Genomic DNA, 26,877 nt, shown 5'->3' with positions numbered 1-26,877 from the left:
CAGGGAGCACGGCCTCTGCCCCCACACTTGCAGCATGGAAGCCCCAAGTTCCCATACAGCGCCTGCCCGGTCAGTCGGGTCTGGCCCGGCAGGACTCTGGCCCTGTGGACAGCACCGGGCCCTGGCCGGGCCTGCTTACCGAGGGGGCTGTGCTGCTTGGAGCCCATGGGCCACCGAGCCCAGCGGCTGGGGAGCAGGGGCCAGCAGCCCTTCTAGCTGGGGGGCTGTGGGGGCAGGGGCCAGCTGTCTTTGGCTACAGGCAGTCCCAGAGTCTCTCCTGCGGTTTCATTCCGGGAGCCTGGCTACACCTGCGGGCAGACCCGACAACCGCCCAGCCCACTGGCACCCAGGGGCCCACCGGGGTCCTTCTGTGGGACAGGAACAGCTGCTCTGCGCTGGGCTTTGTCCAGCGGCCCCCACACCCTTGCCGAGCTCACCCGGCTGGTATGGGCAGTGAGAGGCCGAGCCCCCTCAGCACAGCCCGGGGGTCCACAGTGGAGAGAGCCGGCCCGGCCGCAGTGAGGGCTGCGTGGGAGGGGCCCGTATCCTCTGGGCAGCACCGGCAGGACGGCCCCTCCGCACACCGCCGGCGAAGAGGCCTGGCTCCCAGGACCCCTCGGCCACCACTCGAGGACTGCAGCAGACACCGAACGGAAAACCGAGAAGAGTCTGTATTTCGCGTGTGAACCGGTCACTGTGTCGCTGGGGAAGCCTACGTCTGCTCACGGCCAGGCCTAGAGCAGGTCGTAGAAGTAGTCCAGGCCCTGGCCCAGCTCCCACATGGACACGCCGACGCCCAGCTCCCGGGCCAGCTCCAGCCGCGCCTGCACAGACTGCCACCACAGGGAGCGTCAGCCAGGCCTCCCCGCCTCCTCGCTGAGGGCAAGGGTCATTGTGGGAGGGGCTACACCTGCTGCCCACCCCCAGCATCAAGGCCGGCCCACGCATACCTTCAGAGTTGGGTAGAAGACCACGTGCCTCCCACCTCGGCTTCTGCAAAAGAAGATGGGCCTTGGGCCTCCTGCGGCCTCTGCTCCTCCCACCACCTCCATCCCCAGGGGAAGGGGGAGCCGGCCCCGCCTCCCCTTCCAGCAGAGGTCTCTGCATCCCGCAGGGAAGGGCCCTCCACGGGTCCCACTGCTCGGGCCACGCAGCCCTCGGGAGGCGGTGCTCAGGCTGCTGGCCCCGGAGCCCTTGGCCAGCCTGGGCAGGCGCACCCCTCACCTAGGGTCTCCAGCCGGACACTCACTTCTTGTACTCGAAGAAATGCTCTGCTGCCTGGCTGTCCCATGTGATCCGGGGCCTGTGGTCCTTCAGCATCTGGATGTACCTGGGGGGGGGGGGGGCGCGGCATGGGTGTGGGCGTCCTGGAGACCGTCCGGACACCTGAAGGGGCCACGCCAGCTGGGGCTGTCACAGGCAGGCAGCAGGATGCGGCGGCTACAACCCCGGTCGGTGTAGGCAGCGCCCGCAGCACCCCCACTGTGGGAGGGTCACGTGTGCACCCCTGACACGGGAGCCCAGGACAGCGCCTGGGACCCGCAGCCCTGGGCCCGCGTGGGCTGGGGGCCGAGTCCTCCCTCGGGGGCAGGGGAAGGACGAGATGGCGACTGACGGCTGCTGAGATGCGGGCCCGGGCCCGGCGGCACCTGGGGCTGCGCGGCAAGTGTGCGACGGCACCCAGGCGCTGGGCGTCCCGACTGGGCCTCCGGCTGTGTCCTCGATCTGCCCCACGAGTGTCCGTGTGCACAGAGTGAGGGCATGTGCGTTTGGGGGCAGAGCTGGCGCTCGTGGGACTGCTGAGTGTCACAGGAGAACGCGGCTGTGCTCACCAGTCGTCCAGGGCACTGCTGCTAAGGGGGCTCAGGGCTTCTCTTTGGGTGAGGAAACTATGGAATCGCAGGTGCCAGCCACACAGATGGAGGCACCGAACGGGCCTGCCTGGCGGGCTTGGCCTCGCCGAGTCTGTGGGTGTGAAGGACGCCTCCCCTGCCGAGGCAAGGCCTCAGATTGGAAAGTACCACGAGGCCAGACCGAATCAGGATGCGCGTGTGCAGACCCGCCCCAGCCAGGGAGGGGAGAAGGGTGCAGGAGCCCCGCAGCTCCGAAGGAAACTAGCCTGTGGCTTCTCACCTGCTGTGGCAGGGCCTGAGGTCCCCCTGCACGCCGCGCTGGGACCCCTGCCCCCACGAGACCGGAGGCACGCGACAGGCTGGGCCAAGTCTAAGCCGTCCATGCTGGACCGCGGCCGAGCTGGCCTGCGGACCTGCCCGCACCCCGACCTCAGGTCCCCGCCAGCCCAGATTCCTGACCTCCCACTGGCCAGGGGGCCCAGGGCCTGACAAACACCGAGGACAGAATTCACACGCCCAGTGGCCTCTCCTTGTTGCCGGTCCTGCCGCAGCCAGAGCCACCGCACCCCAGGCCCTGCCGACCCGGAGCCCCCTCGGAGCGGTCCCGACCCCACCTCCCCAAAGGTCGTGTGAGTCTTCTCAGGCTGGGGGTGGGGAGCGCAGGGTCTCCCTGATGTAGGCCCACGCTAGAAGTTCAGTGGGTTCCGGGCCAGTCACGTCTTGGGTGACAGGAGGACCCTGGCCTGCAGGGCCCCCTGACAGGCAGCGGAGCCCCCCCAGGGCTGCCCCTCATGGGCAGGGCACAGCAGAAGGCATCCGGGGAGCCAGGCCGTGAGGATGGGCACCCTCCAAGCAAGGTGCACGAGGAGGCCCAGGACCAAGACGAGAGCAGGCTGCTGGGCAGCAGGACCCAGCAAAAGAAAGGGTGACGAAGACCAAAGCAAGGCCCAGGGCCCCAGGAACTCAGACCCAAGAAGCAGCCCAGGGAGGTCGCCCAGGGGCTGCTGGAGTGAGATGGGGCATGGCGATGGGGACCCAGCAGCCTGCCTGCGAGCTCCACCCTACAGCTCCCCGCCCATGGGGCCTTTGCACAGACCTGCTGTCCTTGACCAGGAGGAGTGGGATTGATTCCCAGCACTGCTGTCAGGCCACACGGACTGGCCTTGCCGGGAAGTGTCCATCCCCAAGCCCCTGAGTGCCCGAGACGCTCTGGAGCCCTGGATCTCAAGGAGACTGCCAAGTACGACCTGCCCGTTAGGGACCCATCTGGCTGTGGTCCAGCTGGGGCTGCCTTTCCCTGGGGTCCTGGAGGGATCCCCGGGCAGGGGCAGGAGAGGCCCCGCCGGGTGGGGGCTGCAGGCCCCAGAGCTTCAGAACAGGTGTCCACCTGGACTGGTGCGGGGGATCTCGTGGGGCTGGCTAGGCCCTACGGAACATCTCGGCCCGCCAGCGAAGCAGGACGGCCTCTTGGGCAGGACTTGGCAGGCACGGGGCTCTACAGATCAGTACCTAGACCCACACCACCTCTGGGGGCTTCACAGCTGCCCAGAATCCCCAAAGCTGGAGACTGACCAGGCCACACAGAGGAGCCTGGCCATGGTCATGACAGGCCTGTGTGTTGTCTGGGGGTGGCCAGCAGAGACTAGTAAGTTGGGAGGGTCGCTCAGGCACTGCAGACCACGGTCCCTGAGGCTCCCTTGGCAGTCACAGAACCCAGGTCCGGCTGGCAGAGGCCAGGAGGCCACAGGCCAAGCCTGAGGGAGCTGGCCTCCTGCCCCACCACAGGCTCCTGGCTCTGTCTGGGGCCGAGCAGATGGTGAAGTGGCTGGTCCCACACTCCCTGGAAGGGACTGGGGACACCTGCTGCAATGCACCCAGGGCTCAGCGTCGGAGAGGCCAAGACAGGGATGGCAGACGACCCTGAAACAGGCTGCCCCGGCTGCTCCTGGTGCAGAGCTGGTGAGCCTGAGTGACTGCGGGGCCCCCCAGCACCCCACATCTGGCCCATCATCAGCTGCGTGGGGAACAGGGTGCATCACTGCAGGTTCCTGCGGGGACTGGCCAGAGTGTGTCTCCTGGTGAACTGCCTTTCTAGGGTGCCTGACCAGGGCCCCCCCGCCCCCCCCGCCCCCCCCGCCCCCCCCGCCTCAATCCAGAGCCTTGCTGAGCTGAGCTCTAACATGTGGCTCCCAGATCAAAGAGGTGTGGTCCTGAGAGGGGCACCCAGGTCAGGCCCCTTCGCAGGCCAGGAGGACTGCCCGGAAGAATCAGGCTGTGGGCAAAGGAGGTGGAGACAGACCCACAGGGGCCCGAGGAGCAGCTCCCTGTTGCTGTTACATCGGTGGGAGGCACTCAGGTGCAGAGGGGCTCATGCGGGTGTGGGGAGAGTGCTCAGCCCACACTGGGGGGGCCAGCCGCCATCACCCCACTCTGTGCCCTTTGTTCTCACCAGGAGCTGCGGTCCTTGTCTGGACTGTAGCTCTCACCCCAGACTGACCTGGGGTGGGGGATGTGATGCCCTCCCTAGGCTCGACTCCCCTGTTGCGGAGGCAGGGGACACCACTCCTGATCCCCAGCAGCCCCGTGTGCCTTCCACCGGGCCAGCTCACCGCGCCGCGAGGCCTAGAGAAGGTGCTGTGCCAGGAACATGCTCTGCTTGAGACCCCGCTTTGGCAAAGGCCCCCTAAACGTGAATCTGACCGCATGGGGGGCTGTGGGGAGTGACCACACTGAGGGCCATGTGTCTGCCCCTCCACACCTCATCTGGGGCTCAAGGGTCCCTTGTTGGAACTGCAGCCCTGTTTGCCACTGGACCAGTGAGAAGCCCTTCCTGGGACCCTGGGGGCTCCTCACAGGGCTCAGAAGCCAGTCCCCCAGGCACTCCCCCCACCATGGCCTCTCCTGCCCACCGTGGAGGGTGCGGCCCTGATCCAGAGGGGGACTCCCAGGGGAGGGGGAAGTGAAGCAGGAGGTGGGCCCCCTGGGGGCACCTGCTCCTTCCCTCAAACATCCCTGGGGACGAAGGACACTTTTATCCACCTGGATCCCACCACACAGGCAGATAAAAGACCAGGTAAAGCCTGCGGCATCAGCCCCTCTGCCCTGCAGCCTGTGATCACCCGGGGGCTGTGAGGGGACAAGGGGAGAAACGGGGGAGGGGGACGAGGAGGACCCGGGAGCCACCAGCAGGACCACAGTCTCTTGCCTGGTCTCAGGGCACCAGGCCTGGCCCCATTCTAAAGTGAGGCAGGCAGAGGCCTGGGGTGGAGGGGACTCTGGGGTAGCCTGCCGCCACGGCCCTCCCGAGAAGCAGACGTGACCCCTTGCCTGCTTCAAAATCCTCAGGTCGGTCAGCACCCAATGCCCAGAGGCGACAGTATTGCCCCTGCCTGCTGGCCACAGGCCTGTCACCGCCACCCAAGGTCCCTCAGCCCCTCTCTATGGGACACACCCAAAAGTCAGGGCTGAAGTGGGACAGGCGGCTTGACCTCCACGTGCCCTTGAGATGCAAGGGCCGCTGCCCTGCCAGCTCAGCACTGTGCCCACTCTGACACACGGGAGGCCCTGCTGAGCTGCCATCTGCTCGCCGGGGGACGCGGAGGCTGGGTGGTGGCCTCCTGCCTGACTGGACAGGGCCGCCCGTGTTTATCCCGGACACACGGCCCAGCCCTATCCTCTGGGCCCGCAGACCAGCCTCCCACCAACCCACTGCCCTCAGGCTGGAGCCATGCCGTCCTCTCCTCGGCCTCCTGCCCGCAGGGGAGTGGGCTGCAGCCCGAGTGGGGGACATCTCCGAAGGGGGTGAGGAGCAGGATGGGGGGGCAGCCAGAAGTCCCGCAAGTCTGAGGGCAGGTGGTGGGTGTGGGACTCACGGCTAGACTGGGGGTTAACAAGCCTGAGGATCCACGCCACGTACTACTGTGGGCCCACCCCAAGTGAATACGGTGACTCTCCCCCCAGAGGTGGTGGCAGGGATGAACTGCGTCCCCCAGATCCCCATGCTGGAGCCCTGACCCCCAGCACCCCAGGATGGGGCCGCATCTGGAGCTGCAGCCTCCACAGAGGTGCTGGAGGGGACACGGGGTCCCTGGGGTGGCCCTGATCCCATGTGACTGGGGTCCTTACAGGAAGAGGGGATCAGGACACAGACCTGCACGGAGGGACGACTCATGAGGACCCAGGGAGAGCACGGCCATCCGCACCCGAGGAGAGAGGCCTCGGGGGCGGGGGTGGGCATCCTGCCAGCTCCTGCCTCTGGGACTTCCAGTCTCTGGGACTGGGGACAGTGAGGGTCTGCAGTGTTGGTACGGGAGTGCAGGCGGCCTGAGCACCACAGGGCTTCCGCCTCCTGGCTGCACAGACCTGGGCCAGCAGAGCCCGAGGCTGGAGCAGGGGTAGGCAGGGGGCACTGGGGCCCTCTGGCCTCACATGCAGGATCCTACGCCCAGTCGCCTGGTCGGTACACAGGGTTGCGAGGCTCCCTGAAGGCCTGGGGGCTGGTGCTGGGAGCCCAAGCTCTGGACATGGCTCTGCCACTGCCTCCATGAGCCGGGCACCTGGGTCAGGGACACCAGGCAGAGCAGGGGCCCCAGCAGTACTTCTAGAACTTTCTCAGCAATCCCATCAGTGCGGGGCTGCCATGGGGGAGGGGCAGCGCAGGAGGAGCACAGAGCAGCCCTGGCCAGGACAGATGAAGAGGAGCGGGGAGCTCTCGGGGACGGGGCGGCCCGGTGCCGAGAACCGCAGTCTGCCTCGGGGAGATGGGGCGGCGTCCCTGCCAACTGGCCAGGCGCCACCTCAGCCCCCAGCAGCTGAGGAGCCAGCCCTTGGCCTCTTGTCCCGGCTCCTGCTGTTTCCGCCACGCCACCTCCCCAGGCCCTTCCCAGCAGAGAGGGGCAGGTCCTCGTTCAGACGGAGTGCGCCCGGCGCCAGGGGCAGGTGAGGGGTGGGCACTACAGGCCTGCACTGGACCCCAGCATCAGCTGTGCAGACACAGGACGTGGTCCTGGTGAGGCCACCACCAGCCTGTCCCCGCCACAGAGCAGAGCAGATCCTGATGTCCCCCCAAAGGAAGGGACAGCCGAAGTGAGAGGTGGTCGTGCGCCCCCCCACGGGCATTCTTCCTTGTCCTGGAAGCCAAGCCCTCAGAGCAGGAGGGGCCTGGAGGAAACAGGGAAGCCCCCCCTGCTCCAACCAGGGTAGGTGGCTAGGAGCAGCCCCTCAGAACGCGAGTCTAGCCGAGGGCCAACCGAACAGCTTCCGCCCCCGGAAACTGCTGGAGGGTCTCCACGGACAACAGGTCCGGACAGGCGTACACAGGCCTGGTGGGGCAGCACACTGAGCAGTCAGCCCCCGGCCCAGGATGACACGCCGGGTCCCTGGCCGAGGCAGGCCTGCAGGTGACCCACAGAGAAAGTGCCGGCAAGGACCCCAGGCGCGACAGGCAGGCCCCCAGGCCGCAGCGCGCGGACTCCAGGCGCGACAGGCAGGCCCCCAGGCCGCAGCGTGCGGACCCCGTCCGCGCCGACGGGACGGCGCTCCTGAAGAGCGGCCAGCCCGCACGGCGTCCCGACGCCTCAAATGAAGAGTCCACCCCAGGAGCACAGGTCCGCAGGGCAACGGCCAGCCAGGAGCACGGGAGAGGAGCGCCGGCAGAGCGGACCCGGGGCAGCCGGACTCCGAGCGTGGCTGCTGCAGCCAAGCCCACACGTGCGAGGAGCGGGGGACCCGGCCGGCCACCCAGCACGGACCTCTGGACGTGAGCCCCACAGCACGGGAGCGGGAAAGGCAGCGAGGGGACAGCACGCGAGCCACGGGCACGGAACACCAGTGAACACCGAGCGAGAGAGGAAACGCCGCGCGTGCCAGCGAGCGGGGACGACTGACCTGACGCACGGATTTGAGAGCCCGAAGAAGAGGAAAAACGGGACAGAAAAAAGAATTGGAAGAAACTGGCCAACATTTTTCCAAATTTCATTAAAAGTATAAACACACGGGTCCCAAAACTCAACGCAAACCGAGTGCAAAACACAGAAAGGAAAACATGTGACAGGAAGGCCACCAAAGTGTGCCTGGCGCCGTGTCGCCGGACAGCTGTGGCAGGAAGACAGGGACGAGACAGCCTGGGGCCACACGCCCAGGAGAAGCACCTTCCAAACAACCAGCGCCGGATGAGGCTGACAGAATTGCCACCAGCAGAAGGGAGGGAAGAGCCACGAGGGGGCCCTGGGCAGGAGACGACCCCACACGGAGTGGGTGTGCGCCCGAACGGAGGGCCTCCTGGGCCAGGCCTGCCTGCCTCTCGCACTGGGCAGGCGGTCTGCCTGCCTGCGGACGGGGCGCCACCTCAAGGGGTCAAGGGGTGTCCTGGCGGCAGTGCTAGGACAGTGCCCCCCAACCCGACAGGCTCAGACCCTGCCCGGCCCCTCCCCAGCTCTAAGCCACCACCCCCGGGAGACTCGCAGACCCACAGGAATGAGGGTTGTGCCACATCATGGGGACGCTGGGCTCACCTGGTCCCGATGACAGGCTCGCGTGTGTCCCTGGAGGCTGCGTAGTCCATGCCATAGAGGTTGAGCCCCAGGAGGATCTTGCTGCGCCACTTGGACTTGGGGTCCAGGACCTGGACGCAGGCTCGAACCCAGGACAATGGTGCATTGGGGCCAGGCCTGTGGGAGCGAGGGAGGAGCGGGTTTCAGCCGCAGGCAGAGGCCTCCCGCCACGTCCTGTGGGCACCCCAGGCTGGCGCCGCGGGCTGCACGGGGGGAAGGAAGGCAGCAGACAGCAGGCAGCACCTTCCAGCTGGACCCAGGCCTCCGGGTGGACAGCACCGTGACTCCGCCCGTGCCCCGGGCTCCCTTGGGGGCAGGGACCCCACCCAGAGGAGCAGCTTCTCCTTAGCAACAAGGCAGGCCCAGTGCCAGCGGCCACTATGCTGGCACAGATGGACACCCCACGACGGTGTTCCCATGAGAGCTGTCCTCTCCCCTCACATGCCCCGAGAATGTGAAGGCTGCTCAGTGCAGAGGCAACTGTGGGCTTCAGAGGAAAAGGGAGCAGGCCCCCTGCGTCCCTGGAGACGAGAGCTGACAGCAGCACGGCCCCACACACGCTGCTGGCCACCCAGGCCTTGCCCCCTCTGCCTGTCCAGTGTCCAGGCCCCAGAAGTGAGCATCTCTGTCCCAAGGCACAGAACCCATGGGGCCCTTGGCGCACACACTCACTGCTGTGCTGTGGGGTAGTCGTAGGTCATGAGGCTGAAGCCATCCAGCACCGGGGCCAGCTGCTCAAACTCCTTGTGTGTGAACGCGCCCCGCTGCTCGGTCCTGCGACAAGAGCCACGCGTCCTCCACTGCCCATCGCCCACAGCCCAGCCAGCCCCACCTCCAGCGGGCACCTGAGCCCACCCAAGGCCCGAGCAAGCCGGCTGCGGGGGCTCCCAGACCACGCCCCTTCCTTCCTCCACTGGCGGAGGGCTGCAGGTCACTTTCCCTGGAAAGTGACTTGTCACTCAGTTCAAGGGTCCAGCCCACAGCCAAGTCAGGGCCACACTCCAAGAGCAGGGATGGGCTGAGAAGGCCACCAGATCGAGCCGAGTGCTGGCGTTCACGCAAAGGCTCCTTTCTCTCCGTCCTGGCCCTCCCTGCCTCCCGTCCAGACGGTTCCTCCTGCTCACCGAGCTGGCTGGCCTGGGCAGGGTGGGGCCCTGCAGCCACTGCCACCCCCTTGGGGTCTGTCTTCCCCTTAACTTCCTCCTGCAGCTCCCAGCCTCTGCGCCTCCACAGCTGCTGCCCTCCCCAGGACTCCCAAACGCTCTGCCATCAGCCCCTCCTGCTTCACCCCACACGGAGACCTCCCTCCTCCGTCACCCTGACCGGCCATGTCTGCCCTCGGCCCCACTGCTGCAGTCACCCCAACCTGCTGGGGACCCCATTTTTTTTTTGAAGAGTTTATTTATTTGACAGACAGAGATCACAAGCAGGCTGAGAGGCAGGCAGAGAGACAGGAGGAAGCAGGCTCCTTGCTGAGCAGAGAGCCCGATGCGGGGCTTGTGGGAAGGCAGAGGCTTAACACACTGAGCCACTCAGGCACCCCAGGGGACCCCACTTCCCATGGTGCCGACCGATCTCTTCCCCCGGGAGGACGCTGCCCCATCTCCCTGGCCCCCTGGCCGCATGCTTGTGGCTCGACGCTGCCCCCCTTCTCCTCTATCTGCCCCCAGACACCAGAGAGGGGTCACCTATTGGTGGTAAACCCCAAGTCCTACCCCCGACCAGCTCTCTGGCACCCAGTCCTCCTTGGGGTCAGTGTAGGTTCTGTGTGTGGCCACTGGGCTCTGCCACTAGCCACGGGGCGGCCCCCACAACAGTCCTGCTGGGCACCTGAGAGATGGTGTGTGTAAGGCAGGGGCCACCGCCCACACTCTCCCTATCTGCTCCCCACAGGCCTGGGGGCCACCCAAGCCTTCGGCTCCTCCTCCACCAGAGCTCACAGATGAGTGACGGCTCTAGGGTAGCAGCTCCACGGGGCATGGTTGCGACCCCACAGGCAGGGCTCGAAGTCAGCACGGCTGCCCGAACTAGCAGGCCTTCGGGAGGTGGACAACGGGACGATGGCGTCCCACTACACGATGACATCCTGCCACAGAAAATGCCAGGACGCGGGATTTGCTGGGCCTGCTGGGGAGCTGTCAGCAAGTGTGTATGGGGTCCCTGACGTCCACGGGATGAGCTCCTGTGGGCCACCACCAGCCAGAGCCTCAGGGAAACACTGGGCTGGTTACAGCTGGGACAGTGCACACCCAGGTGGCCAGGAGGGGCGCCCATCACAGCTGAAAGCCCCACCCTCAGCCCTGACCACACTGGCCATGGTCCGCCCAAGATCCCCCCTCAGCTGCCTTAGCATGGCACATGTGCCCTTGGTGGCTGAAGAGTGAGGGGCGGGCTACTTCCTGCCTCGGTGCCAGGAGCTCAGAGTAAGAACCCCTGGGCATGGATGCACCCCACCGCAGTCCCCCTGCCCTTCCAGGCCAGGCCCAGGGGGGGTGGCCCCGAGGGGCAGCTAACCCGTCACCACCCCGACTCTCCAGCGCATCCTCCGCACCCCTGCCCTGTGCTCGTGCCAGAAGCCGCTAGGCTCTGTGGAGAGCGCCGCAGGTGGGCACTCCGGCCCTGCCTCTGAGGACGGTGCCCCCTGCACCCATCCCACGGGTGGCTCCTGGCTGTAAACAATGACAAAGCCAAGCCGGCTCTGCTCCCCGAGCCACCCACGGAATCTGAGAGACCCGGGAAATGGGCACCAAGTGCTATAGCCAAGCCCACAGGCTCTAGAGGGCCTGTCCCTCGGCCTTCACAGAGGAAAGCTCCTCTTCCAGGCCCAGCCTGAGCTCCATCCTCAGGCAGCCACAAGAGCCCCTGCCCTGGGAGCAGCAGGCCCCACCAGAGCCTCAGGACACGCGCAGCCCACACACATTCACCAACATGCACACCGACGTCTGTACGTGCAGCATGAAGGACAGACAGACAGATGGGGCCCCGGCCGCGCTCCCTCCTGGGCTGAGCGGCGCCCGCCCCGCTCTAGGAGGGAGCTGCCGGCCTGGGGACACAGATGTCGACTGAGGACCTTGACAGCGCGGGGAGGAAACTCTGCTAGCAGAGCGCTGCCCTAGTCATGCAAAGGGCACAGGGGTGCAGCCCACAGCCTCTGGTGGCACATGGTGGGGACTGTGGGGCACAAAGGCCAGGCCGGGGCTGTCCCAGGGAGCAGCTATTGTAGCCGCTGGAGTGACCTGCAGGCTCCGTGTGGCAACTGGCGCTTCCGCGAGCCCGCTGGGCTCTGAACCGTGGCTGGACATCCCAGGCCCCCAAGGCACCCCCGTGCGGCTCCCCCCCTCAGCACACCACCCTGTGGCCACTCGATGGGGGGCCAGCTGCTTCCTCCCGGGCCAGCGGTGGGACAGCAGCAGGTACCTGTGGGCCATGGCGCCAGGCTAGCAAAGGCCAAACAGAGCCCCCAGCTGGTCCCACCCAGACCTCTGTGGCCAGCTCCCCAACAACGCCCCTGGACCCCAGGTCTGCCCCGGTCCTCATGACAGAGCTGGAGCATCCGTGGTGCCGGGCACCAGGTGACGTCCTGGGGAGAGGGGACATGGCTCCTACAACTAGGGCCTGGCCTGCTCAGCCTCCCTGTCCCCTGGGGTCCAGAAGGGTGAAGAGCTGGGCTGGGGAAGGAGGCCGGGTGACCACATGGCCCTGACCGCCCAAGGACCTATGTCGTGGGGAAGGTCTAGGACTGCACCTGAGAGTGAGTGGAAGTGTCTAAGAGACGTGGCCCTTCAAATTTAAGAACCTCTAACGTCTCCCAATGCTTGGGGGACGGGCGCAGCCTTCCGCTGCGGCTGTGCAAGGACATGCCGCAGTGGCTGACGCGGGTCCCCAGCGCCACGGCATCTACCCACCCCACTCTGCCACCGACCAGGAAGGAGCGGCCTGCCCCCAGCAAGCTTGGTACTCACCCGGGTGCGACCGCCGGTGGGATGACCAGGACAGCCAGCAGCCGAGCCTGGTGCAGGGCCTCGGCCAGGTGGGTGAGCATGTGGATGAGAGCCCTGCGAAGAACCCGGAGATCAGGGACAGGAAGCCCAGGGGCCTGAGCCTGACCTGCTACGGGGCCGGCGCCCCTGTATGGGCACTTAGCATCCTGGAGGGCTCCAGTGTGGCCCTGCACCATGCAGACGCTCAAGGCGGCCTGGCAGTTCCCGCAGGGGCCACCCTCCCCCAAACTGGGCCTGCTCAGAATGTGGCTGGTTCCTGTCCTTCCTTGCTCAGGGTCACCCTCAGAATATCTCCCAGACACATAGCCTGGCCCAGGGGTGAGGAAGGACCTACAGGTGTCCTGGGTGCTGACTTGCTGGTGACTGGGTCAGTCTAGGCCACAAAACACCACTTGACCTACTGGGTGTCACAGAGCACCTGCGAGGTGCCTCGGGACAGGAAAAGCAAGGGCAGCTGCACCAACCAGGCCTTGTGCTGAGGTGGTGTCCTAGCCCAGCGCCCCAGAGCACTGGCCGCAACTCCCCAGTCCCTTCTTGTGGCCATCCCCGAGCCTGGAAGACCCAGACACAGCTGTCTGTCTCAGGCCTAGGGTGGGGGGTATCCTCGGCCCTGCGACACACAGAAGGAACACCCGTGGGTGGGCAGCAGGTGCGACTCTCCACTTGGGCCTGGACATGTCTCAATAGGAAGTGGGCCACCAGGTGGGGGACAGAGGGAGCTGCAGTCATGGGCTCCTCTGGCCCCTAGAGGCACACCAGGTATGGCCAGTGGAATGGAAACTAACCCGGCTCCACCCCACCCCCTCAGGTCATGCAGCAAGGACCATCAAGGGACAGGCACCCAGGAGCCCTGCAGGCAGGCAGCCAAGCTGCTCCTGGGCTGTCCGGCCTGGGCCCAGTCTGCAGAGCACAGTGAGTCCAGTGCCCACGCACGGGGCCAATCAGAGGGGCTGGGGCAGCGGGATGCTCACCGGCAGGGATGGGGGGTGTTGTCCTGGCTACCCTCGCACAGCCAGGGCACAGGGCCCAGTGCCCACCTCAAGGCCCCACAAACATGCGCAGGGTCCAGGTCCGGCCCCGGCTGTCTGGACGAGCACGGGCTGGGTACCGACCGTGGGAGCGTGGCTCAGCAGGAGTGGGGCCTGGCGCGGGGGAGTCTCTCCTGCAACGAGGCAGCCTGGGCCCCGGTCAGGACCTTGCAGGGCACGTGCCCACCCATGCTGCCAGCAGCTGTCACGGTGTCTACAGCACCGTCAGCACCGTCAGCAGCTTTCCTAGCTTTCCGGACGGCCCTGGGACTGCATCTCTGTGAGAAGGGACGGCTGGTATTGTGCACCAGGGGCGGCACTCACCAGCTGCGAATCCAGGGTCACCCGTGTGCCCTGGGCGCGCATGGTGGGGACCAGGCCACTCGCTGGCGCCCGCCCTGCCTGCTCCAGCTGCTCAGACCACCTGCTCCTCCCCAGAGGACTTGCGTGGGAGGGAGGCCGGAGGACGCCGGACCCTGGAGTCCAGGCCGTCCAGGCAGCACTGTGCCGTCGTCCCCACCACACCGCACAGGCTATGTGCCCCACAGCATTTGCCCGCAACTGCCTTTCCGGGCTGACCTCTCCAGAAGGAAATGGTGCCCTCGGACACCTCGTCAGATGCCCCGAAGACGGTGACAGGTGGGGACGGCCTCGTGAACTATTCCCATCATGCCTCACTGCAGCCTGGCCCATCCCGTCCTGGGAGATGGCTCCCAGGTAGCAACGTGGCCCGAGCCATCTGCTCCACCGGCTGCTCTCCGCCCCACTCCACCTGGCCCGCCCGCCCTGCTGGCCCGCCCGTCACACGTGTCTGCTCCGTCCTAGCTGCGGCTCAGGTGTCCACCCCTGCAGTGAGCGGGCAGAATCAAGCTGCCTGGTGAGAAGCTGCAAGGAAAGGGCTCTAGCTCCACCTCCAGAAGGTTCTGCAAGGTCACCCTGTCAGGGCTGTTGCCTGGGAGGAGAGGTGAGGGTCTCTGGGCTGAGCCAGGACCCCGTGCACACCGGCCCTTTGCCGGCTGCCGACAAACACGGGAAGCCCCTCAACTTGGCTCACGTTATCTCTACCCACCCTCCCCCACAAACTGGGCCTCAGGGCCTTCCCAGGGCTACGGACTCGGGCCCAAGTGTGCCGGGAGCCACAGCTGCCCAGCCAGGCCTGCTCCTCCAACCCTGGGCAGGGAGCCCCCAGGCCTGCCGGGCCCTAGGCAGAGACGAGAGCCAATAGCACGCCTTCCACCGGCACTCCGACACCGCCCCGGAGTGGGCAGAGAATGGCCGGCAGCTGCAGGGCAGAAAGGGAGGGCCGCCCGAGCCCAGGGCCCCCTGCTAGGGAGAAGCGAGGTGGGGGAGCGGCTCAGGCTTTGAGCTGAGACTTCTCCAGGCAGAAGAGCAAGGGGATGGCTGTTCCAGAGCCAGGGGTAGCTGGCCGCCAGCCTCTGCTGCCCCCGGCCCCGTGCAGGTCACACCACTGCTCTGCTGTGCAAACATCCAAAGCGGCCCGCACAGGAGAGCTCGACAACCCCCGTCCTTTGTGGGGCTGACCCTATGACCCTGACGGAAATGGGTGGTGGCCACTGCAGGCAACACCTGACCATTCCCACTCTGCTGGTCACTCTGGCCACAGGCGGTGTGGGTGCCACTGCGAGGGGAGCACGCAGAGCCTGCGGGCCTGGGCGGCTGCTCTCGCCCTGGATGACTCCGTAGCTGCACTCTGCGGACCTCTTCTCGGCAGAGGAGCTCCTGCTCACGTCCCAGTCTACCCTTGCCGTTGCCACAGGCATCCCCCCCGGCAGGCATCCCTGGGGGACGCTTAGCACGCCCCCTTCCCCATCCATGCAGCGGGGTGAGGGCCCGACGCTGGCCCCTGACTGCTTCTGGGGTGCCGTCCCTGCCCGGGGTGGAGGACAAGGGCCCTCCCCACGACCGTGCTCCCTCGGTCCTTCCTTCAGCCTCCTCCAGGACGCCGGGGGGCCAGGAAGAGCCCACAGCCCACTCACACGTGCTTCTGGCTCAGCAGCTGGCTCCAGACCTCCACCACGAAGCCGTCAAAGTGCTGGCTCTGAAAGGCACAGGGCAGGTGAAGAGGGTCCAGTAGCTCGGAGGGGTGGGTGGGAAGGTCACAGAGCCGCCACCACACATCGGGGAGGTCATGGCAGGCCCCAAAGCCCCTCTTTGAAGGGGGCAGTGTGGGGGTCCCAACAGGAGCCGGGAGCAGAAGGGCTCAGCCTCGTGTGTCCTGTTCACGCATGTGTCTCTCCAACCCCAACCCCTGGGGGCCTGGAGGGCAGTGGGCAGCCAGGTATCTCCCAAGGGAGGCCTCCCTAGCCCAGAGGACCTCTGTGGCCAAGAGGAAGCCCATGCAGTGCCAGGCCTCACCTTGGCCACCTGGACCATGGTCTTGCCAAGCTCTTCTATCTCGTCCTCGCTGTCCAAGACATGCCGGAAGTCCTCATGAGTCCAGTCCTCAAACAGGAGTCGGGGCACTTGGGGGAACAGACCCACACAGGGAAAGTGACCCCTCTGTACCTGGCCCTGTCCTCAGGGTAGCCCCTGGCCACCACACACAGCAGAATGACCACACAGCTGAGCACCCATGTGACCTGGCGAGGGGGGGGGGGGGCATCGGGTAATGCCGACCCCCTCTCCCTGCACACGCCAAGTTTCTGAATGCCCAGACCCCAGCTTCCCAGCTCCTCACTGCCTGGCTCCTTCCGGACTGTCCTCCACCCGGATCAGTCCCCAGCCGGCCCCACCCGGCTTGGCCCCTCCTGTGCAGCTGTCACCTGTTCGCTTGCTCCAATCCCCAGACCCCGCTAATCCCACTGTGCTCTGGGAACACCCTTGCCAGCTGTGAGCCCCGGGACTGGGCAGGTAGGGCTGGCATCACTCTCAGCCTGGTCCTGCCAGGGCCTCTACCTCACAGCGTGTGGCTTAAGGGCTGGGTGCCCTGACAGCCCAGGCCCACGGGACTTACCTATCCGTAAGCCCTTGGCCTGCTTCCTGACCGCTCGCATCCACCCTGTGGGAAGAGGAGAGGAGCGTCAAAGCAGCGCCGCAGGACGCCGCGGCCCCTCCCGAGGGAGAGAGCACGGGGCACCTGCAACGGGCGTGAAGAGGGGAGGCGGCAGGAGAGACTCCGTGGGCCTAGCCCCTCCTCCTCTTCCCCTCCCCTCTCCTCCCCCTGCGGACCAGCCAGGGCAGGTCAGACCTCTGGGCCACCCGAGACAAAGTGGTGGCACTGGCCACATCTAGACAAAGGTGGCCTCCAAGGGGGCTGGGGCAGTTTCTTGGAGCTAAAGGGTGCCTGAGGGCCAGGTCCCAGTGCTGCCCAGCCTGTGTCCAGCATCAAGGGATGGCTTCAGGTCTTGGAACACCACAACTAGCTAACACCTCCCCTCTTCAAACTGCAGAGGGGAACAGCTATGTGGACTTGGGTGCGTGCTCACAGAGGGGGCCGCCAAGACAGCTGGGCCCTCCCAGACACCTCCTCCCTGGACCCTGCGTACAAACCGCCAGAGGGGACAGAGTTTGGGCCAAGGGCCGACAGTCTCATGCTCCTGCACACACACTCAGCTATACACACAGCCCCACACAGTCACACCCTCACACTCACACAGGCGGACATGCACTCACACCCTCTGAGCCCTCAGGACCAGCACAGATGAGCAGCAACGTGAGAACCTTGGTCCACGTCATGAAGGCCCGTGACCTCGAACATCTCCCGACCCCGCCGCTTCAGCTGCAGCCACACGGGCGAGATCTGTGTGAACTTGCCCCCGAAGACCTTTGCAACATCATAGCCATGGCTGTTCCACTGGCAGGAAATGGAGAACAGGTGAGTGCGCTTGTAGCTGTGGACAGAGGGCCCTAGAGACACCTCTGAACCGGGACACCACAGGCCCACCTGTGCCATGCAAGACAAGTCCCCGGAAAACCCACGGGTGGCTGTCACTTGTTCGGTCATTCTTTCCCCACGCCCCTGCACGGCACAGCCCTGGAAGGGGGACTCCAGTGGCCACCTTGCCCTCGGAACCTCCCTGCCCGCCCCAGGGCCCGGCTTACTGGAGTGACGTAGCCCAGGACATCCCCGGCAAAGTGCCTCTCCCGGGCCTTGGCTGAGCAGTAGCTACGATGCTCCAGAACGACATCCTCAGCCCTAAGGTCTGTCACCACCAGACCCCGGTCTTGGACAGGCTTCTCTGAAAACTGAGTCTGAGATAAAAGCAAAAGGACTAAGCGGTCAGGGCCTGCCGACCACAGGCAGGCCACAGGACCTTGAGCAACGGTCCTCTGATCAGGCAGGCACTGTGTCCTGCGACCAACACGGTGCCGCTGACCGGAGCCCACAGGGAAAGGCCCGCCCTTGAGCAAGCCGACAGTCCCAAGGACTCACTCTCCTATGCCAGCAAAATGGCACAAAGGCGTGGCGAGTGTCTCCAGGGATCCCCCGACTGCCGCGCATGTGACAGAACTCCACAACGCAGGATGAGAGCACGGCCGCGGGAAGCCGCAGAGGCAGGGTGAAGGCTGACTCTGGGCTAGCGAGGGCCGGCACACCCTCAGCCCCGTCGCCAGAAACTGCTCCCCCTCAGGCCATCAGTCAGAGCCTGGGGCAGTACCGGCCGGCCGCCCAAGGAGGCCAAGGCCCTAGGCTCTGGGCCCACAGAGTCCAGCATCACAGGCCTCGACACACGACGCCAGGCGGCAGGAAGAAGCCAGCCTCCGGAACACGCCTACCTTCTCCAGCAGCGTCTTCGAGGCGGCCTTTCCGGCATCTGACTTTGACAGAGTAGTGCGGACGGGGCTGCAGGCCAGAGCGAGCCACAGCGCGCCGAGCAGTGTCCTCATGGCGGGAGCGCCACAGTGCGCTCCAACCGCAGGGGCCGGGGGCTGCGGGGACAGCAGAACACACATGACCACCAGCAGTGTGCGGTGTCCCCTCTACCAAATGAGCCCCTCATGGGGCCTGGGTCCTTGTGGCATTGGCCTGGGCACTGGTCCCGGGACAGAGCCCCACCCAGGGCTAGCCTGAGCAGCCTGCCCAGCCCCCGGCACTGCTCGGCCCCTTGTTCTTCAGATGCCCGGAAAGGGGCCTCCCTGCTGCTCATCTGCAAACCTTCCCCGCTGCCTCCGGGCTGCCCTGACCATGGGTGCCATCTGCGAAAACGGCGGCTGCCTCCCACCAACCCAAAGAAATCCAGGCTACGGGAGGGCTTAAGCGTAAAACAGCGGAGCCACAGGAAGGACTCGAAGAAAGTATGAGTGTCCTCTTCTGCACGCTCAGGCGGAGAAGGCCCTCCCAAGTCCGCCAGCGGCGGGGAGGTTAGGGAAGAACATGCCAACAGAATTCCTTACACAGAAGTGTAACACTTTAGGGGCACCTGGGCAGCTTAGTCGCTAAAGCCTCTGCCTTCAGTTCAGGTCATGCTCTCAGGGTCCTGGGACCGAGCCTTGCGCTGGGCTCCCTGCTCGGTGGGGGGTTTGCTTCTCCCTTTCCCTCTGCCCCTCCCCCCCGCGCTTGTGCTCTCTTCTCAAATAAATAAATAAAATCCTATGAAAGCAAGAAAAAAAAGAGAAAAAGAAAGAAACGTGACACTTTAAGGGCGCCTGGGTGGCTCAGTTGGTAAGCAGCTACCTTTGGCTCAGGTCATGATCCTGGTATCGAGCCGGGCATCGGACTCCCTGCTGGTGGCAGGGGGGGGCCTGATTCTACCTCTCCCTCTGCCTGCCGCTCCCCCTGCTTGTGCGCGCTCTGTCAAATAAATAAATAAAATCTTTAAAAAATAAAAAAGTGACACTTTAATTTAGGAAATAAAAAAGCAAATTTAAAGAATAAGCCAGAAAAAAAAAATTAGAACGTACTTCACAAAGCATTCCTACCCATTATCTATCCATAATGAACAAAGAACTCTTACAAATCAAGAAAAAGAGTCGGATTGCCTGGGGGGGCTCAGTCACTGGGAGTCTGCCTTTGGCTCAGGTCATGATCCTGGCATCCTGGAATTGAGCCCCACATCAGGCTCTCTGCTTGGCGGGAAGTCTGTGTTTCCCTCTCCCACTCCCCCTGCTTGTGTTCTCTCTCTCACAGTCTCTGTCAAATAAATAAATAAAATATTTATTAAAAAAAAAAAAAAAGAATAAGGGGTGCCTGGGTGGCTCAGTGGGTTAAAGCCTCTGCCTTCAGCTCGGGTCATGATCTCAGGGTTCTGGGATCGAGCCCTGCATCGGGCTCTCTGCTCAGCGAGGAGCCTGCTTCCTCCTCTCTCTCTGCCTGCTTCTCTGCCTGCTTGTGATCTCTCTCTCTCTCTGTCAAATAAATAAATAAAATGTTAAAAAAAAAAAAAAAAGAAAGAAAGAAAGAAATAAAAAGAACAAGAGGCTCCAATAAGGGGCGCCTGGGTGGCTCAGTCAGTTAAGCAGCTGCCTTCGGCACGGATCACAATCCAGGGTCGTGGGATCAAGCCCCATACTGGGCTCCCTCCTTGATGGAAGGCCTGCTTCTCCCTTTCCCTCTGCCTGCCGCTCTGCCTACTATCTCGCTGCCAAATAAATCAATAAATAAAATCTTATACAAAAATGAAAAAAGACACTCCAATAAAAAAAATGCCCCACTGCAAAAATATAGGAAACAAAGAGGTGCAGTCATACCTCTTACTACACAGAACCTCAAACTCCCTAACACACAGGTACCCCATACAGACACGCAATCACAGATACCCTGTAAAGCCAGGCAAACCCTGCAATACAGATACCCCATAATAGAAATACTGTGTAATACAGACACATTGTAACATAGAGATGACCCATAATGCAGAAGTACCCCACGTTATACATGCCCCAGACACAGAGATGCCAGTAACACAGAGACACCCTGGAATAGGTAGAGATGCCCCAGAACACACAGAGATCCCCTGGAATACATAGAGATGCCCTGGAATACGCAGAGATCCCCTGGAATAGACAGAGACGCCCTGGAATATACGGAAATCCTCTGGACTATGCGGAGATCCCCTGGAACACACAGAGATCCCCCAGAATACACAGAGACATCCTGGAACACACAGAAATCCCCTGGATTAGGCAGAGACGCTCTGGAATACGTGGAGATCCCGTGGACTACAGAGAGGCGCCCTGGAATACACAGAGATCCTCCGGAATAGGCAGAGATCTCCTGGATTACACAGAGATCCCCTGGATTAGGCAGAGACGCTCTGGAATACGTGGAGATCCTGTGGACTACAGAGAGGCGCCCTGGAATACACAGAGATCCTCTGGAATAGGCAGAGATCTCCTGGATTACACAGAGATCCCCTGGATTAGGCAGAGACGCTCTGCAATAGGCAGAGATCCCCTGGTACACACAGAGATCCCCTGGAATATGCAGAGATCCTCTGGAATAGGCAGAGATCCCCTGGAACACGTGGAGATCCCCTGGATTAGGCAGAGACGCCCTGGAATACGAGGAGATCCCCTGGACTATGCAGAGATCCCCTGGAACACGCAGAGATCCCCCAGAATACGCAGAGACATCCTGGAACACACAGAGATCCCCTGGATTAGGCAGAGACGCTCTGGAATACGTGGAGATCCCGTGGACTACAGAGAGGTGGCCCAGAATACGCAGAGATCCTCTGGAATAGGCAGAGATCCCCTGGAACACACAGAGATCCCCTGGAATAGGCAGAGACGCTCTGGAATAGGCAGAGATCCCTCGGAACATGCGGAGATCCCCTGGATTAGGCAGAGACGCCCTGGAATACGCGGAGATCCCCTGGAGTACACAGAGATCCCCTGGAACACACAGAGATCCCCCAGAATACACAGAGACATCCTGGAACACACAGAGATCCCCTGGAATAGGCAGAGATCCCCTGGAGTACACAGAGATCCCTGGGAATACGCAGAGATCCTCTGGCATAGGCAGAGATCCCCTGGAACACACAGAGATCCTCTGGAATAGGCAGAGACGCCCTGGAATATACAGAGATCTCCTGGACTACACAGAGAGGCACTAAGCCCCAGAAACAGTACCTCCGCTTCACCAGCGATTGAAGGAAGGAGCGGACACCCAGTGCTGGCGAGCACCAGAGATGACGGCGCTAACAGTGTGGACCTGGGGCAGCAACAACTCTCGCCAAATTTGCACACACCTTTGGGATGACAATCTAGTCATAAATATACTTTCCAATACGTTTCCTTTCACCAATTAGAGTCTGGGGGACTCCTGCGCTTCTGTGCATCACGGCACGGCCTCAACAGGGTAACCCACGCTTCCGTACGCGGAGTCCGGACAGGTACGGGGGTGCTCGGTGCACAGTGCACTGGTGGGTGCAAATGTTATGAAACGCACATATGCAAAAGGATCCCAGTCTTATTTAAGAATTCCTGTGCACGCACCCACAGAGCAAAGTACAGAAAGGGCGATACTACAAAGTAAGGAGGAAGCTAGCAGCGGAGAACCCTGCATCTTTTTGGCTCAGCTGTATTTTCTGGCTCTCCTGTTCCGGCCTTTGAAGAGCCTGTGGTTCCTTCAGGTTCTGTTGCCCCCCCCCCCCACCCCCCAGCCATTCTGCCTCCTCGTGGTTCACTCCCAGGGCAGTCGAGTCACAGGCAGGCCCAGGCTGGTTGTAGTCTTAATGAGGCTCTGAGGTGTGCAAGTGTGTGGGTCCAGAGACTCACAGCTGGACTCCCCCTCCAGACCAGCTAAGGAGCCACTTGGTGGCAGAGGCAGAGGAGACCCCACAGGCCCCGGGGAGCCAGCAGAGCCTCCTGATGAGCAGTGGCTATGGGGCCACCAGAGCCCCCGGCAGGGTGTGCCGTGTACCGTGCCGTGTCATGTGCGGAGAGTCAGGCCTTCTGCAGCACTCCCCCCCCATCCCCTCCCCTGTTCACCTCCTGGCCAGCAGCCTGTGTTCACCTCCTCCCAGACCCTCCTCTTCAGCGACTTTCCTTGGCAGAGCAGCACAGGCTGCACGGCTTCGGGCCGTCACCCCCTGGGCAGCTGCAAGGCATACTTGCCCCGGGAGAGCAGAGGCCAGGGTGAGGAGCCCTGGAGGTCCCTCCCCAAGAGGCAGGGAGGCACAAAAGGCTGGCCCAAGGGCTTCACAGGAGGACAGAAGGGACACAGCCGCAAGGGCAACTCTGAAGGGGCTGTGGGGACGGGAGCAAGGACCCAGGCCCAGACTGCTATCCGCGGCCCCGCCCCGCCCGGCAGCTCCTCTTCTGACACTCCCTGGCATCAGAATCATCAAGGACAACAGTCCCTGCCCCTCCCATCTTGTGACCACAGCTCGGCCACAGCAGAGGGCAGGTGGCCCAAAACTCATTGGGTTAGGCCAACACCAAGGCTGCCAAGCTGTGAGGGGCTCACTCTCGGAGGCCTGGCCACCAGGAGGCCAGAAAGACACCTGAGCACAGGTGCTTGCACGGGGGGCTGCGGAGCTGAGAGGACAGCTGTGCATCCACGGACAAGAGCACCTGCCGGCAGGAGCCACGTGGAGTGGGGCGGTGAGTGTGAGGAGTAGGGCCTACTCTGCCGGGCACCCCCACCTTTGACCCCAGACCCCCCCCGGGCCCACTCCATGACCTGAGTCTCTGGCTCGGCTCCAGAGTGGAGGTCTGGATCACTGAGTATGGAAAGTACGAGAAACCACGCGGTAGGGTGGTCCTCAAGCAATCCACAGTAGCCTGGGGTGTGCCCCAGTAGCCTCCACGTCCTCTGTCCACGGATGGCTGCCCCACTCACCGCCCGCCCACCTAGAGACCCCTCTGCCTATGGCTCACCTGCCCCTTGACCTATTTCACACCGTGGGGAAGGAGGAAAGGATAGAAGCGGAGCTGGTCCGGGGCAGGAGATGGACCCTGCCCGGCTCTGTATACAGTGGAGGCAGCAACGGAAAGAGCCAGACTGAGCGCAAGGCCTGGACTGGCACTGCCACCGACTGCGCCCAGCGGCCAGCCCCGGTGTGAGGCGCGATGGTATCATGAGTGCGCTGCGCGTGAGTGCTGGGCTTCTCCCTGACCGGCCACGCACTTTCCAGACCGAATGCCCGACGTGTGGTGGGGAGGACACACTGTGTGAGCTGCTGGGACGTGTGGGGGGGGGCGCGGGGGGGTGGCTAAGCCGCGGGGAGGCACCTGCTAGCACCGCGGGACGGCCATCCCTCCCGAGGCCTGAGGGCAAATTCTCCCGTGCTCTCTGCAGCTCCCCACGCACACCAGTGACCTCCCTCAGGCAGCACGGCCCGCAGAGTGTGGTGTCAGTGACCAGCTCAGGCCTGGGGTCCCCGAGAGGGGCCCTGGAAGGCAGGGGTCTCCGATCTGCTCCAACAACGGAGAGCCCGTGTTCCGCGGACCCCGAGCTCCTGGGAGGACTGCCAGCGTGTGCGGACCAAGGACCGCACGTCACCGCAGGAGCCTTCAAGCGCTCTGTGAGACCCACAGGAGCGGTGTGTCACGGGCCGGAACAGGTGTGCGTGTGCACAGGCGTGTGTCGCGTGAAAGCCGCTCACCAGAGCGGCCCCCGCTCGGGAAACGCTGCGAATCTTCCTCGCCTCATTTTAAAGAAACTGATTTCTAGGGGCGCCTGGGTGGCTCCGCGGGCTCAGCGTCCAGCGCCGGCTCTCGGCTCCGGTCGCAGAGCCCGGCGGGGACTGCGCTTCTCTCCTGGTCCGGCCAGCCACCGGCTCACTCCCGAAACGGATACATCTTTCAAAAAAAAAGGGGGGGCGCCTGGGTGGCTCAGTGGGTGAAGCCTCCACCTTCGGGCGGGTCATGATCTCAGGGTCCTGGGATCCAGCCCCATCGGGCTCTCTGCTCGCCGGGAGCCTGCAACCCCCACGCTCTCTGTCTACCTGTGATCTCCGTCTGTCAAATAAATACCTAAAATCTTAAAAAAAAAAGGGACTGGACTTCTACTCGTCAGACCCGTCTGGCTCTTCTGTCCGACGCAGCGTGAGAAACGCTGGCCGCCGTGCCCGGAGCGTGTCACCAGCGCGCGGCGCACCCGAGCCACCGTCTGGCCAACAGAGTCCGGCCGCTCCGCCGCAAGCCGCGGTCCATCCCGCGCGGTCTCGGCCGCACGCGACCCGGAGCCGACCGCGCTCCCGCGTGACGGGCGAGCGGCTCTGGCCAGGCAGGGCAGCGTGCGAGGCGGGACGGGCACGGCCCTGGGACCCTCAGTGCCCCCCGTGCGGCGTGCCAGGCCCGGGCCAGGGAGCGGAGAGCGTCCGGCCCGGAGTGAAGCTGCGGCGCGGCCCCGTGCGACACGCCCCCGACACAGCCACGGACACCGGACGCCGCAGGGGGCTCGGGGCCCATTTTGCCACCAACCCGCTGTCCCCTGGCTCTGCGCAGACGAGGGCCCAGTGACCTTCCAGAGCGCAGCGTCCACGGCTTTCCAGGCGCGCGGCCGAACGCAGAGGGACCCACCCGGCGTCCCCCAACCCGCACGGGCCACCTGCCCCGCACCCCGGCGTGGCCTCTGGGACAGGGCGGCCACCACGGCCTGGCTCGGCAGCCCAGGCACACCAAGGTGCTGGCCGCCCTCCGTCGCGCGCTCACTCCCACACCGTTTGGCACGAACCGGCTCTCACGCCCGTTCTCTCCCGGGCCCCGCACTCTCACCCGTCGCGCCGGCCCCGCACGCTCCCTCACACTCGCTCACAGCCGCTCGCACACGCCGGCCCCGCACGCACACACCCGCTCGCACACGCCGGCCCCGCACGCACACACCCGCGCGCACACACCCGCGCGCTCGCACCCGCGCGCTCCGGCTCACGCCCACCTCACTCACGCCCCGCGCGCTGGCACACTCGTCTCCTCCGCAGGTCCTGCCTCCCGCGCCCGCACCCCCGCGCCCGCCCGCGCCCGCCTCCTGCTCGCACACGCGTCCCCCGCGAGCCCACTGCGCGGCGCGGAGCTGAGGCCGACCCCTCCCCGGCCGCCCGCCGCGGGGCTCACCTTCAGGTACCGGAGGCCGGCCGGACCAGCCTCCCGCGCGGCCGGAAGACGCTCGCAGGCGCTGCCGGAAGTCCCGCCCCAGAACGTTGGAGCGCAGCCGCCGCGCACGGCCCGCCGGGGCGGGGGCGGGGCCGAAGCCCGGGGGCGGGGCCCCGGTGTAAGGCGGGGCTGGGGGCGGGGCCGGGCCGGGGTCTGATGCAGGACCCGGTCCCCCGCAGAGGCCGGGGGCCCGGGACGGGGCCCGGGCAGGGGACCGCGAGGGTAGGGGTGGGGGCTGGCGCCCCAGCCTTGCCGCGAGGCGCCCACGCGGTGAGCATCGGGAGTCGCGTCTCCCGGCGCCCCTCCTTCCCCTCTGGCGGCCACCCTCCCTCCTGGCTCTCCCCGACGTCCCGCACGTGCCCCCGAGTAAGCGCGGCCCAGTCCTCCGCCGCAGAGCGTCCGTGTGGCCCCGGGACATCGAGCGCCCCCGCCAGCCGAGCCCCGGGGCTCCGTCCTGCCTCGAGGGTCTGCGGCGGCCGGCGGCCGCTCCCACAGGCCGGAGCCCTCCCAGAGGCAGGCAGAAGCCCCTCCAGCCCAGCGCGGTCAGGAGGAATGGGCACCGCGGGGACTGGGCACGACGAGGCCAGCGATCCTCACCCCCAGGCGTTTTACTCTGCGTGCCGCCCCCGCCCCATCCCTAGCTGTTCCGGGCAGTCTCCCGCAGAAAACCGCACTGCCGTCCCGCCGGCTCTGCGCCTCCAGCCCCAGGGCGCGCGGCCTGGCTCGCTTCCCCATTTCCGCCGCCGAGACGCTTCTTTCTGAACCGAACCTCGGTCTCTCTTCCTAGTCCTGTTTCCTTCTTTCTCTTCCCCGTATTTCCTGCCAGCTGACCCTCTGCAGCCCTCCCAGAGAGGCCTGGAGCGCTGACCCACGTGATGTGCCCGTGGCCACAGGCAGCTCGTTGTTCCTGGCACCCGGCTCAGCCCTGAGGCCTGACCTTTGGGTAGTGACCCCAGGTCAGGCAGAGCTCTGGAGAAGACCCCAGTCAGCTCTGCTAGGTGACCGGGTACCTACTCAGTCCTGGGAATGCTAAGGAGACCCCGTAGTATCAAAGGTCTAGTGAGAAAGGCATTCAGGCATGATTCAGTGTCGAAATGAGCTCCCGTTCAGGTCAGAGGTCTTCACAGCAGAAGAACAGCAAAGTCCACTTGGGGTTCACTCTGAGCCAGCATTGCCTGAAACTCAAGAGCAGGCCGGAAGGAGGGACAGTGCAAAACCGCCCCCTGGGCAGGGTTCTGGGGTGTCAGGCTCCCTGCTGGTGGATGCCAAAGGGCCCTAGAACCTGGATAGAAAACCGACTTTGAATGGGTACACAACTATCAGCCACAGTAAGGTTTATTTTGTTTTATTTTATTTTAAGATTTTTATTATTTATTTGACAGAGAGAAAGAGAGAGATCACAAGTGGGCAGAGAGGCAGGCAGGGTGGAGGATGGAGCAGGCTC

At 64.5% G+C, this 26,877-nt stretch overlaps 1 protein-coding gene across 7 annotated transcripts; it reads right to left on the bottom strand.

Moving 5' to 3' along the window:
• Positions 1-653: 653 nt before the first annotated feature.
• CHID1 (chitinase domain containing 1) lies at positions 654-26,333 on the bottom strand. Of its 7 annotated transcripts, none has more exons than XR_009348648.1 (13): positions 26,031-26,186; positions 18,171-18,323; positions 17,496-17,645; positions 17,115-17,247; positions 16,408-16,452; positions 15,810-15,916; positions 15,431-15,492; positions 12,367-12,459; positions 9,077-9,178; positions 8,366-8,521; positions 1,225-1,330; positions 951-993; positions 654-833 (listed from the first exon to the last, which is right to left on the bottom strand). XR_009348648.1 is itself a non-coding variant. In XM_059151979.1 (13 exons), exons 2-13 carry the CDS (start codon positions 18,279-18,281, stop codon positions 735-737), a joined length of 1,182 nt encoding a protein of 393 aa, XP_059007962.1. In that variant the 5' UTR covers positions 18,282-18,323; positions 26,203-26,333; the 3' UTR covers positions 654-734. The 7 variants fall into 7 exon arrangements, 5 of the variants coding, with proteins under 5 accessions (XP_059007962.1, XP_059007931.1, XP_059007952.1 ...); XM_059151979.1 differs by lacking the exon at positions 26,031-26,186 and adding an exon at positions 26,203-26,333 and having other exon boundaries at positions 1,250-1,330; XM_059151948.1 differs by having other exon boundaries at positions 1,250-1,330; positions 26,031-26,185.
• Positions 26,334-26,877: the final 544 nt, after the last annotated feature.

The sequence above is a fragment of the Mustela lutreola genome, chromosome 1 (assembly GCF_030435805.1).
Source record: "Mustela lutreola isolate mMusLut2 chromosome 1, mMusLut2.pri, whole genome shotgun sequence".
Taxonomy (NCBI): Eukaryota; Metazoa; Chordata; class Mammalia; order Carnivora; family Mustelidae; genus Mustela; species Mustela lutreola.
This window is presented reverse-complemented; position numbering and strand designations above follow the sequence as displayed.